Source organism: Cetorhinus maximus, chromosome 8 (genome assembly GCF_964194155.1).
Source record: "Cetorhinus maximus chromosome 8, sCetMax3.hap1.1, whole genome shotgun sequence".
In the NCBI taxonomy this organism is placed as follows: domain Eukaryota; kingdom Metazoa; phylum Chordata; class Chondrichthyes; order Lamniformes; family Cetorhinidae; genus Cetorhinus; species Cetorhinus maximus.
In genome coordinates, this window is record NC_135886.1 from 15,285,307 (window position 1) to 15,297,641 (window position 12,335).

Genomic DNA, 12,335 nt, shown 5'->3' on the forward strand with positions numbered 1-12,335 from the left:
TCAGGATGGCAACCTGTAACTAGTGGAGTGCCACGGGGGTCAGTGCTGGGGCCACAATTATTTACCATATATATTTTTGACTTGGATTGGGAAGTGAATGTACTATTGCTAAATTTATGGATGACACAAAAATAGGTGGGAAGGCAAGTGGTGAGGGTGACATAAGGAGTCTACAGAGGGATATAGACAGGTTAAGTAAGTGGGAAAAAACTTGGCAGATGGAATATAATGTGGGAAAATATGAGGTTATAGACTTTGGTGGGAAGAATAGAGGAGCTGAATATTATTTAAATGGAGAAAGACTGCAGAATGCTGCAGCACAGAGGGATTGTGCATGAATCACCAAAAGCTAGCATACAAGTTCAGCAGGTAATAGGGAAAGCAAATGGAATGTTGGCCTTTATTTCAAAGGGAATGGAGTATAAAAATAAGGAAGTCTTGCTAAAACTATACAAGGCACTAATTAGACCACACCTAGAATACTGTGAACAGTTTTGGTCCCATTATCTAAGGAAAGATATACTGACACTGGGGGAAGTCCAGAAAAGGTTCACTAGGTTGATCCCGGGTATGGAGGGATTTTCTTATGAGGAGAAGCTGAGTAGATTGGGCCTGTACTCATTGGAGTTTAGAAGAATGAGAGGCGACCTTATTGAAACATATACGATCCTTAGAGGGCTTGACAGGGTAGATGCTGAGAGGTTGTTTCCCCTTGTGGGAGAGTCTAGGACTAGAGGGCATAATCTTAGAGTAAGGGGTCACCCATTTAGGACAGAGGAGGAATTTCTTCTCTCAGAGGGTAGTCAATCTGTGGAATTCTTTACCGCAGAGGGCTGTAGCGTATATATAGAGGTCGTTAAGTATATTCAAGGCTGAGATAGGCAGATTTTTAATCAGTAAAGGAATCAAGGGTTATGGGGAAAAGGCAGGAAAGTGGAGTTGAAGATTATGAGATCAGCCAAAATTTCATTGAATGGCGAAGCAGACTCGATGGGCTGAATGGCCTACTTCTGCTCCTGCGTCTTATGGTCTTATTGACCTCTGGAATAAAGAGAATGTAAAATCAGTTTCTCTTACTGTCTCAGCCTTGTTTTCAGTTAACTGTTATGATTAAAACAAGAGATTTATAGAAAGGGGAAAAATGTAGTTCCAGTCACCATATGGTAGGTTTCATAGAATCAGACAATGATACAATGCAGGAATCTATTTGGCCCATTATGTCTGTGCCGGCTCTTTGATAGAGCCCACCAAATAACTCCCTTGCTCTTTCCCCATTGGCCTGTAAATGTTTCCCTTCAAGTATTTATTCAATTTCCCTTTTGAAAGTTACTACTGAATCTGCTCCCACGCATCCCCTCCCCGATCCCCACCCCACACTATCAACCCCTCCGCCCACCACCACCCCACCCCACCAACCCCTTTCAGACAGCAGGTTCCAGGTCATATCTTAAAAAATATTTTCCTCATCTCTCCTCTGGTTCTTTTGCCAAATACCTTGAATTCTCCTGGTATCATGCTGCAATGTGATACAGTCTTATCATACTATTTGTTTATTCATTGCACATTAAAGTTCCTGTAAACTTGGAGTGTTCCAATGGAAACACCATCACTGAACAATTAAATAGAGCCACTTGCTCATATATGTCCCACCCCGCCATCAAAACATACAGTCTGATGTGATTATAGCTAAGATAGCACTGATAGTTCAATGAGTTCATCCACTGAGCAGCTTATTCACAATATTTGCCACTGGGCTTCAAGGATCCCTCAGTTTGATTCCTTTTGTGCTAGGCAATCTCACGCTGCGATTAGTCACAATGTCCCTGCGGTCAGTCCAAGGGACATCAGCCATGGATGCTGTTACTGATGATTACCTGACAAACCTCTGCTGGCAATGTATCTGGGAGGAGGGGGGTTGTTGAACTGGAGAAGGTTACAGGGAGAGATGGGGAGGAGCAGCATTGAGTCTGGCTATGTCCAAAGCAGCTGCAACACTCTCAGTCCAATCATACAGAATTCATTGAGCAAGCAATTAGAGGGCATCTAAAGTAACCCATGGAATGTCAGTATGTTCTGAAAATGAGACAAAAGCCTGAGAAATTGTCACATCAAAAGCTGGAAAGGTCTCAGATCCTGTCCCTATCGCACTGCGCCAACTGATCGCAGTAATAAGTGTCTGACTGAATGAGTCACCTTATTGCCCAAAGCTTTGGGGGAGGAGAGGACTGGGGGAGCAATCATGACTGTTCCCAGCTCCCTAGTTTTTTTTAAACTAACTTCCACATTGGTGATATAACATCCACATCTCAAAAAACCAGAAAAAACAGGCCGGAGGTCTCTCATTAGCATAAATAAGGTGCCTAACCCCTGTTTTAGGTGGCTGCTCCAAAGGCCTGAGAAGAAACCTGACACAATTTTGGGTTTGATGTTTTTTCAGGTGGCCTTGAGGCACAGGATGTTAGACCCTGAAATTGGTTCTTTGGCATCCATTTTGTGCTTGTAAAATAGGCACAACGAGGACTAATTTCTACCTCAAGAAATCTTAATGGGCTTAAAGAAGGAACTAGACAGGTTCTTGCAACACATGTAATTCAGAGTTATTAAAAATACACATGAGGGAATTCTGTGAACGTGTGCGAAAGATGGGCTGAATGTCTCAACCTCTTATATCACCATTGTCAAGGGTAGTTGGGAAATTGTCTTGCTCTCAAGACTTTGCCACTGCCACTCTGAAAATCACTGAGAGGTGTGGGGCGAGCAGCCTGAGGCCTGTAGGCAGCAGAAGCTTGGAACTGAAGGGGCAACCCTCCACTGCTCACAGGCAACCCAGCATGTCTCCCATGACCTGCTTCCCACCCTTTTCGTGTGCCCCATTTCCTTAAGGGTGCCATGGGACTGGGAACGAGTCTCCAAGGACTGAAACTGAGACTCAACATTGGACACCACTGGGGGAACATTCTAACAAGTGAAAGGGGACAGTATAAACTGCTCCACAAAAAAGCTTTGGAGTTTGAAGTGCCTGAAGAGCATAGTTTTAAACATAACTACTGAACAATGTTCAGCAAAACTTGCTGCTAAATCAAACTGAAGTGGATGCCAATATCATCATTATAACATATGTCTTGTCTTCCAGTCTTGACAACTATCAGTTTGAGTTGAAATCCTCGTAGACTGTTCCTCATCTTGAGGTCACTCGTCCTCTAATCACTGGAGAGCCTGCAAGACTGACCATAACCAACAGCCCTGTTCCGTTCTCATCAATGTCAGTCTGGATTCCCAGGATTCACAATTATGAGGAGAAGCAGAGGCCACAGCACTCCATGCAGATCTCCAGACAGTCTGCTGATTCACAGCACGCATCTACAATCCCACAATCCAGGTCACACGGCAAGTCACAGGGTGCACACTCCTCCGAGCCACAGCAGAAACAGCAGGAGCTGTCAGAGGTACAGGTGCCACAGGTTGCACAGTCTAGCACGAGATTGCACAGGGTGAGGAACTGACAGAACAGGCAGGCCAGGATACAGTGTACACAGCAGTCTACACAGGAGAGAGGATGGAGAGAGAGAGAGAGAGAGAGAATGTTACAGCGAGGTGCTCTCAGTATGATTCTGACCAGTAAACTTGAAAAAAATACAAGCTCTGAATGTTCCTGTCTATGTGTGCTCATGTCTGATAGAAACATCAGACACAAGCCTAATCCTGCCCTCAGTGAGTATCTAGCTGGGCAGTGATCAGGATCAGGAATCCTGTCTAATCCCCCCCTCTCTCTAATCCAGGGCTCACTGGGCAGTAATCAAGATCAGGAATACTGTCTAATTCACCCCTTTCTCTAACCCAGGGTTTACTGGGCAGTGATCAGGATCAAGAATACTGTCTAATTCACCCCTTTCTCTAACCCGGGGTTCACTGGGCAGTAATCAGGATCAAGAATACTGTCTAATTCACCCCTTTCTCTAACCCAGGGTTCACTGGGCAGTAATCAGGATCAAGAATACTGTCTAATTCACCCCTTTCTCTAACCCAGGGTTTACTGGGCAGTGATCAGGATCAGGAATCCTGTCTAATTCCCCCATTTCTCTAACCCAGGGTTCACTGGGCAGTAATCAGGATCAAGAATACTGTCTAATTCCCCCATTTCTCTAACCCAGGGTTTACTGGGCAGTGATCAGGATCAGGAATCCTGTCTAATTCACCCCTTTCTCTAACCCAGGGTTTACTGGGCAGAGATCAGGAATAAGAACCCTGGTTGATTATTCATTGCCCTAGACTGCACCCTAAAGCCAATAGCAGGTGCCCTTAGTGACATCAATGAACAGAGCCGAAATTTCAGATTGATCTGGCCCCCTCACAGACAGCCTGTTCTACAGCCACGAAGACCATGAGCAAAGACCCAGAGCTTCATTTTGCTGTAACCCTCACTGTTTTCTCAGCTGAACTATTCCTAAAACTGTATCCATGGGTTAGAATTGACCAATCTTAACTTACTGCCGATCAAACAACCAGATCTCACTGGTCGGAGCCATTTTAAACCCCCTTGTTAACCCAGGAGGCTGTGGCCAACAGTGACCATCCCTCCTGTTACACATCCAGGAGAGATTTATTCAGAGCTAGATTGAGCCCCGGATCACATGAGCAGTATTGCTCTGTACTGGAACACTGAGACTCTCAGTTGGCTACTTAAAGAAGAGATTTTTGGGGATTTCAGTTTGAAGCTATTTTCTTTCATCCAATTTAATTTCCTTATCTTTAGCACTTCTGTTCCTTACTTCACTCAAGTAGCCTTCAACTAAGTGTTGGCCGGGTGATCCACCATGATGGGCATCACAGTAGCTCCCGATTCTGTCTGGACATCTAGACCCATACACTGTCCCAAAGAGGGCAGCTGCTCTCTGGATAGTGATGAGGACGAGCATTTCTGATCAACTATTACTTTTTCCTTGACTTGTTTACCCAGGCTAATATAGCAGCCCTAGCTAGCGTGAGCCCCAGGCCAGGGGCAGGGCCTGGGAGATAACATTTATTTAACAGGCAATGAGAAAAGGCCATTCTGCCCATCAAGGTGGCTTCATATCCCCTGTGCTATAATTTCTACTGATTAAGTCTTGCTCGATCAGAACCATCGATGTCAGTGATACAGGCCCTTAGGTCAGTATGAGGAACCCACACCTACACTCACCTTCCTCTGCATCAGAAGGGATCTGAGATGCTGTTGACCTGGAGCTGGATTTACTCTTCTTGCTGCTGTGGCTGTTGATGGATGGGTAGGAATGCAGCTTACCATGCTGGTTATCTGAGGTTAAAGGCGTCAAGTATTCTGCGCCACTGCCGCGGACTCGGTGACCAGCTGGAGCATGGGAGGCTGAGCTTTGTGATGTGGTTACAGCTTCAGTGTCTGTGCTGTTTGAGTGGGCTGCCTGTCTGATGCTGTTCTGTGATAAAACAGGACTCTCTTCAGCATCTTCTAGTGCCGAGCATCTTGCTGGAAGGGAGGTCTCAGGTTGAACTTAGGAAAAAGGTGACAAAAAAAGCTTTAAACATCAAAGTTACTTTTACCCGTGACCCCCTGAGAGCGCTGCCCTCCTTCAGTGCTGACCCTCTGACAGTGTAGCACTCCCTCAGTACTGACCCTCCAACAGTGCAGCACTCCCTCAGTACTGACCCTCCGACAGTGTAGCACTCCCTCAGTACCGACCCTCTGACAGTGCAGCACTCCCTCAGCACTGACCCTCCGACAGTGCAGCACTCCCTCAGTACTGACCCTCTGACAGTGCAGCACCACCTCAGTATTGGTGTATTTGATTTCTAAAAGTCATTTGATAAGGTACCACATCAAAGGTTACTAAACAAAATAAGCTCATGGTGTAGGGGGTAACATATTAGCATGGATAGAGGATAGCTAACAGGTTTATTTTTAGGTTGGCAAGATGTAACCGCTGGAATGCCACAGAGGTCAGTGCTGGGGCTCCAACTATTCACAATGTATATCATTGACTTGGCTGAAGGAGCCAAAGGTATGATGGCTAAATTTGCTGATGGCACAAAGATAGGTAGGAGAGTAAGTTGTGAAGAGGACATAAGGAGTCTGCAAAGGGATATAGAGTCAACTCCTGTCATTTATGACCCCCTCCCCCATCACACATTTGTTTACCTGTGTGAATGTTTACATACACAAAATCAAGGTTCGCGGCCCCAAAACTTTCACCTGTCCACGGTTTAGAATGTTAAACTTTCACCTTTCCCACCTGGAAAGCGGGCACTGTGCATGTGCAAGTTCACTGTTCACGATTTCACCCTTCACAAGATGTCGCGGGAACGGAACACCCACATATGCCGTGTGTTGCCGGTAGACAGGTTCAGTGAGTGGGCAAAATATTGGCATATGGAGTATAATGGGAGAAAATGTGAACTTGTCCACTTTGGCAGGAAGAACAGAAAAGCAGCATATTATTTAAATGGAGAGAGATTGCAGAACTCTGAGGTACAGAGGGATCTGGGTGACCTGGAACATAGAAACATAGAAAATAGGAGGAGTAGGCCATTTGGCCCTTCGAGCCTGCTCCGCCATTCATTATGATCATGGCTGATCAACCAACTCAATAGCCTGCTCCCGCTTTCTCCCCATATCTTTTGACCCCTTTTGCCCCAAGGGCTATATCTAACTCCTTCTTGAAAACATACAATGTTTTGGCCTCAACTACTTTCTGTGGTAGCGAATTCCATAGGCTCACCACTCTCTGGGTGAAGAAATTTCTCCTCATCCCAGTCCTAAATGGTATACCCCGGATCCTCAGACTGTGACCCCTGGTTCTGGACTCCCCCACCATCGGGAACATCCTTCCTGCATCTACACTGTCTAGTCCTGTTAAAATTTTATAGGCTTCTATGAGATCCCCCCTAATTCTTCTGAACTCCAGCGAATATAATCCTAACTGACTCAATCTCTCCTCATATGTCAGTCCCGCCATCCCAGGAATCAGCCTGATAAACCTTCGCTGCACTCCCTTTATAGCAAGAACATCCTTCCTCAGATAAGGAGACCAAAACTGCACACAATATTCCAGGTGTGGTCTCACCAAGGCCCCGTATAATTGCAGCAAGACATCCCTGCTCCTGTACTCGAATGCTCTAGCTATGAAGGCCAACATACCATTTGCCTTCTTTACCATCTGCTGCACCTGCATGCTTACCTTCAGCAACTGCTGTAGGAGGACACCCAGGTCTCGTTGTACATTCCCCTCTCTCATTTTATAGCCATTCAGCTAATAATCTGCCTTTCTGTCTTTGCTACCAAAGTGGATAACCCCACATTTATCCACATTATACTGCATCTGCCATGCATTTGCCCACACACTCAGCTTGTCCAAATCACACTGAAGCATCTCTGCATCCTCCTCACAGCTCACCCTCCCACCCAGCTTTGTGTCCTCTGCAAATTTGGAGATATTACATTTAGTTCCCTCATCTAAATCATTGATATATATTGTGAATAACCGGGGTCCCAGCACTGATACCTGCGGTACCCCACTAGTCACTGCCTGCCATTCAGAAAAAGACCCGTTTATTCCAACTCTTTGTTTCCTGTCTGCCAACCAGTTTTCTATCCATCTCAATACACTACCCCCAATCCCATGCGCTTTAATTTTACACACCACTCTCTTATGTGGGACTTTGTCAAAAGCCTTCTGGAAGTCCAAATAAACCACATCCACTGGCTCCCCCTCATCAACTCTACTAAGTTAGTGTACAGGTACAGCAACTGATTAGGAAGGCAAATGGAATATTGGTGTTTATTGCAAGGAGAATGGAATATAAAAGTCAGGAGGTTTTACCGCAGCTATACAGGGTCTTGGTGCGTCCCATTAGAGTTTAGAAGAATGAGAGGTGATCTCACTGAAACATATAAGATCCTAAGGGGACTTTATAGGGTGGATGCTGGGAGGATGTTTGTTCTTGTGAGGAGACTAGACCAAGGACAGTTTAAAAATAAGAGATCTTCCTTTTAAGGCAGAAATGAGGAGAACTTTCTTCTCTCAGACGGTAGTTAGTCTGTGGAGTTCTCTTCCCAAGAAAGCAGTGGAGGCAGGGTCATTTCATTTATTTAAGGCTGAGTTGAAGAGATTTTTGATAGAGAAGGGAGCCAAGGGTTATGGGGAGGGGGTAGACAGGAGAGTGCAGTTGAGACCACAACCAGATCAGCTATGGTCTTATCGAATGGCAGAAAAGGCTCAGAGAGTCGTATGGCATACTTCTCCTCCTAAGTCCTATCTTCCTATGTTCCTATGTATTGACACTCTGACTGTGCAGCACTCCATCAGCACTGACCCTCTGATAGTGCAGCACTCTCACAGTACTGACCCTCCGACGGTGCAGCGCTCCATCAGCACTGACCCTCTGACAGTGCAGCACTCCCTCAGTACTGACCCTCTGACAGCGCAGCACTCCCTCACTGCTGCATCGGAATTGTTGACCTTCACGTTCTGGACTTCAGATTGAAACCACATAGTTTTGTTTCAGACAACAGAGAATGACTCACAGAAGCAGGTCAGCGCTTGCAAGACAGGTGCCGCTGATGAGGTTTCAATTAATAAAAGCTGCACGTTTGCTCTGAGCTCATGGTGTCTGAATCCTGATTGAATTAATATGGCCCCGTTTTTATACAAATACACTGTATTATCTGCCCATGCTAATTAAAATCTGTGCATTGGAGAGAATATAAAGACCTTGGGAAACTGAAATCAATCATCTCACTTCACATCAAGTCACTGGAGCAATTTAATTTTAACTTTTTAATTTAAGAAACATTCTGTGGATGATTCCTGTCTGAATCAATTTGCTTTGGATTATTTTGAGATGTAATACAGCTCCCAATTTTAGCCTGGATTTGAAACTTTATTCTAAAGTTTGAATTCTTCTCTCATCTCCAATCTGTGGATTCCTATCCCTGTTTCGTTCCCCTGCCTGGGCTCACGATGCGATAGTGCACAATCAATGCTCCAAAATTGAAGATCGCCTGTGACTGGTCAGGTTATGATCAAAGGCAAGAGTTATCAGTACAAGGATGTAAACCAGGCAACGAGGAATTTACACATCAGCAGGACGATTGCAGTCTGAAAGGAGGGACTGATGTTCCAGTCCTGCACTCTGTTGGAAAAGAAAAGGCAATAATCAAAGCAAACAGGGTGGAGAGTTTCCCCGTACGCTAGCCTCCCTGCTGGCCTTTCAGAAGCTAAGAGCCCAGCTGAGCTGCTTCTTGCATTTTCTGTCTTTGTTCTGGATTTCCAGCATTTATTTATTTTGGCACGAAAGTGAAGTTGGACTATTCTATGCTGTACCGCAGCACGGTGTGACACAGAACACTGTTACTGGATCGTCAGCAAGCGGTAGATGTGTCAAATTTTCATACTGACCCCATTAGAACTGGGCAAACACTCACTGCAAATTTCCCACTCTGTTCTTCCAAACTCGAGGTATATTTTGAGAGTCGGTTGCACAATGCTGGAATACATTCAGGGAAATAGGGTTTTGGGGTTCAACACTGGGGTACAGTACTGGTGGGGACAGGTCTGTCACGGTATAACACTGGGGTACAGTACTGGTGGGTACAGTTTGTCACTGTATAACACTGGGGTACAGTACTGGTGGGTACAGTTTGTCACTGTATAACACTGGGGTACAGTACTGGTGGGTACAGTTTGTCACGGTATAACACTGGGGTACAGTACTGGTGGGGATAGGTCTGTCACTGTATAATGCTGGGGTACAGTACTGGTGGGGACAGGTCTGTCACGGTATAACACTGGGGTACAGTACTGGTGGGTACAGTTTGTCACTGTATAACACTGGGGTACAGTACTGGTGGGTACAGTTTGTCACTGTATAACACTGGTGTACAGTACTGGTGGGGACAGGTCTGTCACTGTATAACACTGGGATACAGTACTGGTGTGCACAGGTCTGTCACGGTATAACACTGGGATACAGTACTGGTGGGGATAGGTCTGTCACTGTATAATGCTGGGGTACAGTACTGGTGGGGACAGGTCTGTCACTGTATAACACTAGGGTACAGTACTGGTATTTTTTTATTCATTCACGGGATGTGGGCTTCGCTGGCTAGGCCAACATTTATTGCCCATCCCTAGTCGCCCTTGAGAAGGTGGTGGTGAGCTGCCTTCTTGAACCATTGCAGTCCCTGTGGTGTAGGTACATCCACAGTGCTGTTAGGAAGGGAGTTCCAGGATTTTGACTCGGCAACATTGAAGAAATAGTGATATATTTCCAGGCCAGGATGGTGAGTGACTTGGAGGGAATTTCCAAGTGGTGGTGTTCCCCTGCTGCCCTTGTCCTTCTAGATGGTAATGGTTGTGGGTTTGGAAGGTGCTGCCTAAGGAGCCTTGGTGAGTTGCATCTTGTAGATGGTACACACTGCTGCTACTGTGCATCAGTGGTGGAGGGAGTGAATGTTTGTGGATGGGGTGCCAATCAAGTGGCTGCTTTTCTCCTGGATGGTGTCAGGCTTCTGGAGTGCTGTGGGAGTTGCACTCATCCAGGCAAATGGGGAGTATTCCATCACACTCCTGATTTGTGCCTCATTGATGGTGGACAGGCTTTGGGGAGTCAGGAGGTGAGTTACTCGCCACATGATTCCTAGCCCCTGACCTGCTCTTGTAGCCACAGTATTTATGTGGCTAGTCCAGTTCAGTTTTTGGTCAAGGGTAACACCCAGAATATTGATAGTGGGGGATTCAGTGATGGTAATGCCATTGAATGTTATGGGGCAATGGTTAGATTCTCTCTTGTTGGAGATGGTCATTGCCGGGCACTTTGTGTGGTGCGAATGTTACTTGCCACTTGTCAGCCCAAGCCTGGAAATTGCCCAGGTCTTGCTGCAATTGGACATGGACTGCTTCAGTATCTGAGGAGTCACAAATGGTGCTGAACATTGTGAAATCATCAGCGAACATCCCCACTTCTGACTTTATGATGGGTGGAAGGTCATTGATGAAGCAGCTGAAGATGGTTGGGCCAAGGACACTACCCTGAGGAACTCCTGCAGTGATGTCCTGGTGCTCAAATGACTGACCTCCAACAACAACAACCATCTTCCTTTGTGCTAGGTATGACTCCAACCAGCGCAGAGTTTTCTCCCTGATTCCCATTGACTCCAGTTTTGCTAGGGCTCCTTGATGCCACACTTGGTCAAATGTGGCCTTGATGTCAAGGGCAGTCACTCTCACCTCACCTCGCCTCAAGTTTGGCTCTTTTGTCTATGTTTGAACCAAGGCTGTAACGAGGCCAGGAGCTGAGTAGCCCTGGCGGAACCCAAACTGAACATAAGTCAGCAGGTTATTGCGAAGCAAGTGCCACTTGATAGCACTGTTGATGACACTTTCCATCACTTCACTAATGATCGACAGTAGACTGATAGTGCAGTAATCAGCCGAGTTGGATTTGTTCTGCTTTTTGTGTACAGGACATACCTGAGCAATTTTTCACATAGCCGGGTAGATGCCAGTGTTGTGGCTGTACTGGAACAGCTTCAATATGGGGGCAAGTTCTTGAGCACAAGTCTTCAGTACTATTGCTGAATATTGTCATGGCCCATAGCCTTTGCAGTAACCAGTGCCTTCAGCCATTTCTTGATATCACGTGAAGTGAACTGAATTGTTTGAAGACTGGTATCTGTGATGCTGGGAACCTCATGAGGAGGCCGAGATGGATCATCCACTCGGCAATTCTGACTGAACCTTGTGGTGAAGCTTGGTGGGTACAGGTCTATCACTGTATAACACTGGGGTACAGTACTGGTGGGAACAGGTCTGTCACTGTATAACACTGGGGTACAGTACTGTTGGGGACAGGTCTGTCACTGTATAACACTGGGGTACAGTACTGTTGGGGACAGGTCTATCACTGTATAACACTGGGGTACAGTACTGGTGGGGACAGCTCTATCACTGTATAACACTGGGGTACAGTACTGGTGGGGACAGGTCTGTCACTGTATAACACTGGGGTACAGTACTGGTGGGCACAGGTCTGTCACTGTATAACACTGGGGTACAGTACTGTTGGGGACGGGTCTGTCACTGTATAACACTGGGATACAGTACTGGTGGGAACAGGTCTGTCACTGTATAACACTGGGGTACAGTACTGGTGGGGACGGGTCTGTCACTGTATAACACTGGGTACAGTACTGGTGGGTACAGGTCTATCACTGTATAACACTGGGGTACAGTACTGGTGGGGACAGATCTGTCACTGTATAACACCTGGGTGCAATACTGGTGGGAACAGGTCTGTCACTGTATAGCACTGTGATATGGTAG

At 46.1% G+C, this 12,335-nt stretch overlaps 1 protein-coding gene across 4 annotated transcripts in view; it reads right to left on the reverse strand.

The window, feature by feature from the left end:
* mdfi (MyoD family inhibitor) overlaps positions 1-12,335 on the reverse strand; it is a 157,147-nt gene that overhangs the window by 41,492 nt on the left and 103,320 nt on the right. For 3 of the 4 annotated variants that reach the window (XM_078546499.1, XM_078546498.1, XM_078546500.1), the window contains exon 4: positions 5,180-5,506. In XM_078546499.1, coding sequence (XP_078402625.1) covers positions 5,180-5,506 — 327 coding nt within the window. Of the gene's footprint in view, positions 1-1,421; positions 3,541-5,179; positions 5,507-12,335 lie in introns of those variants that run through there. The other variant, XM_078546496.1, reaches the window with a different exon arrangement.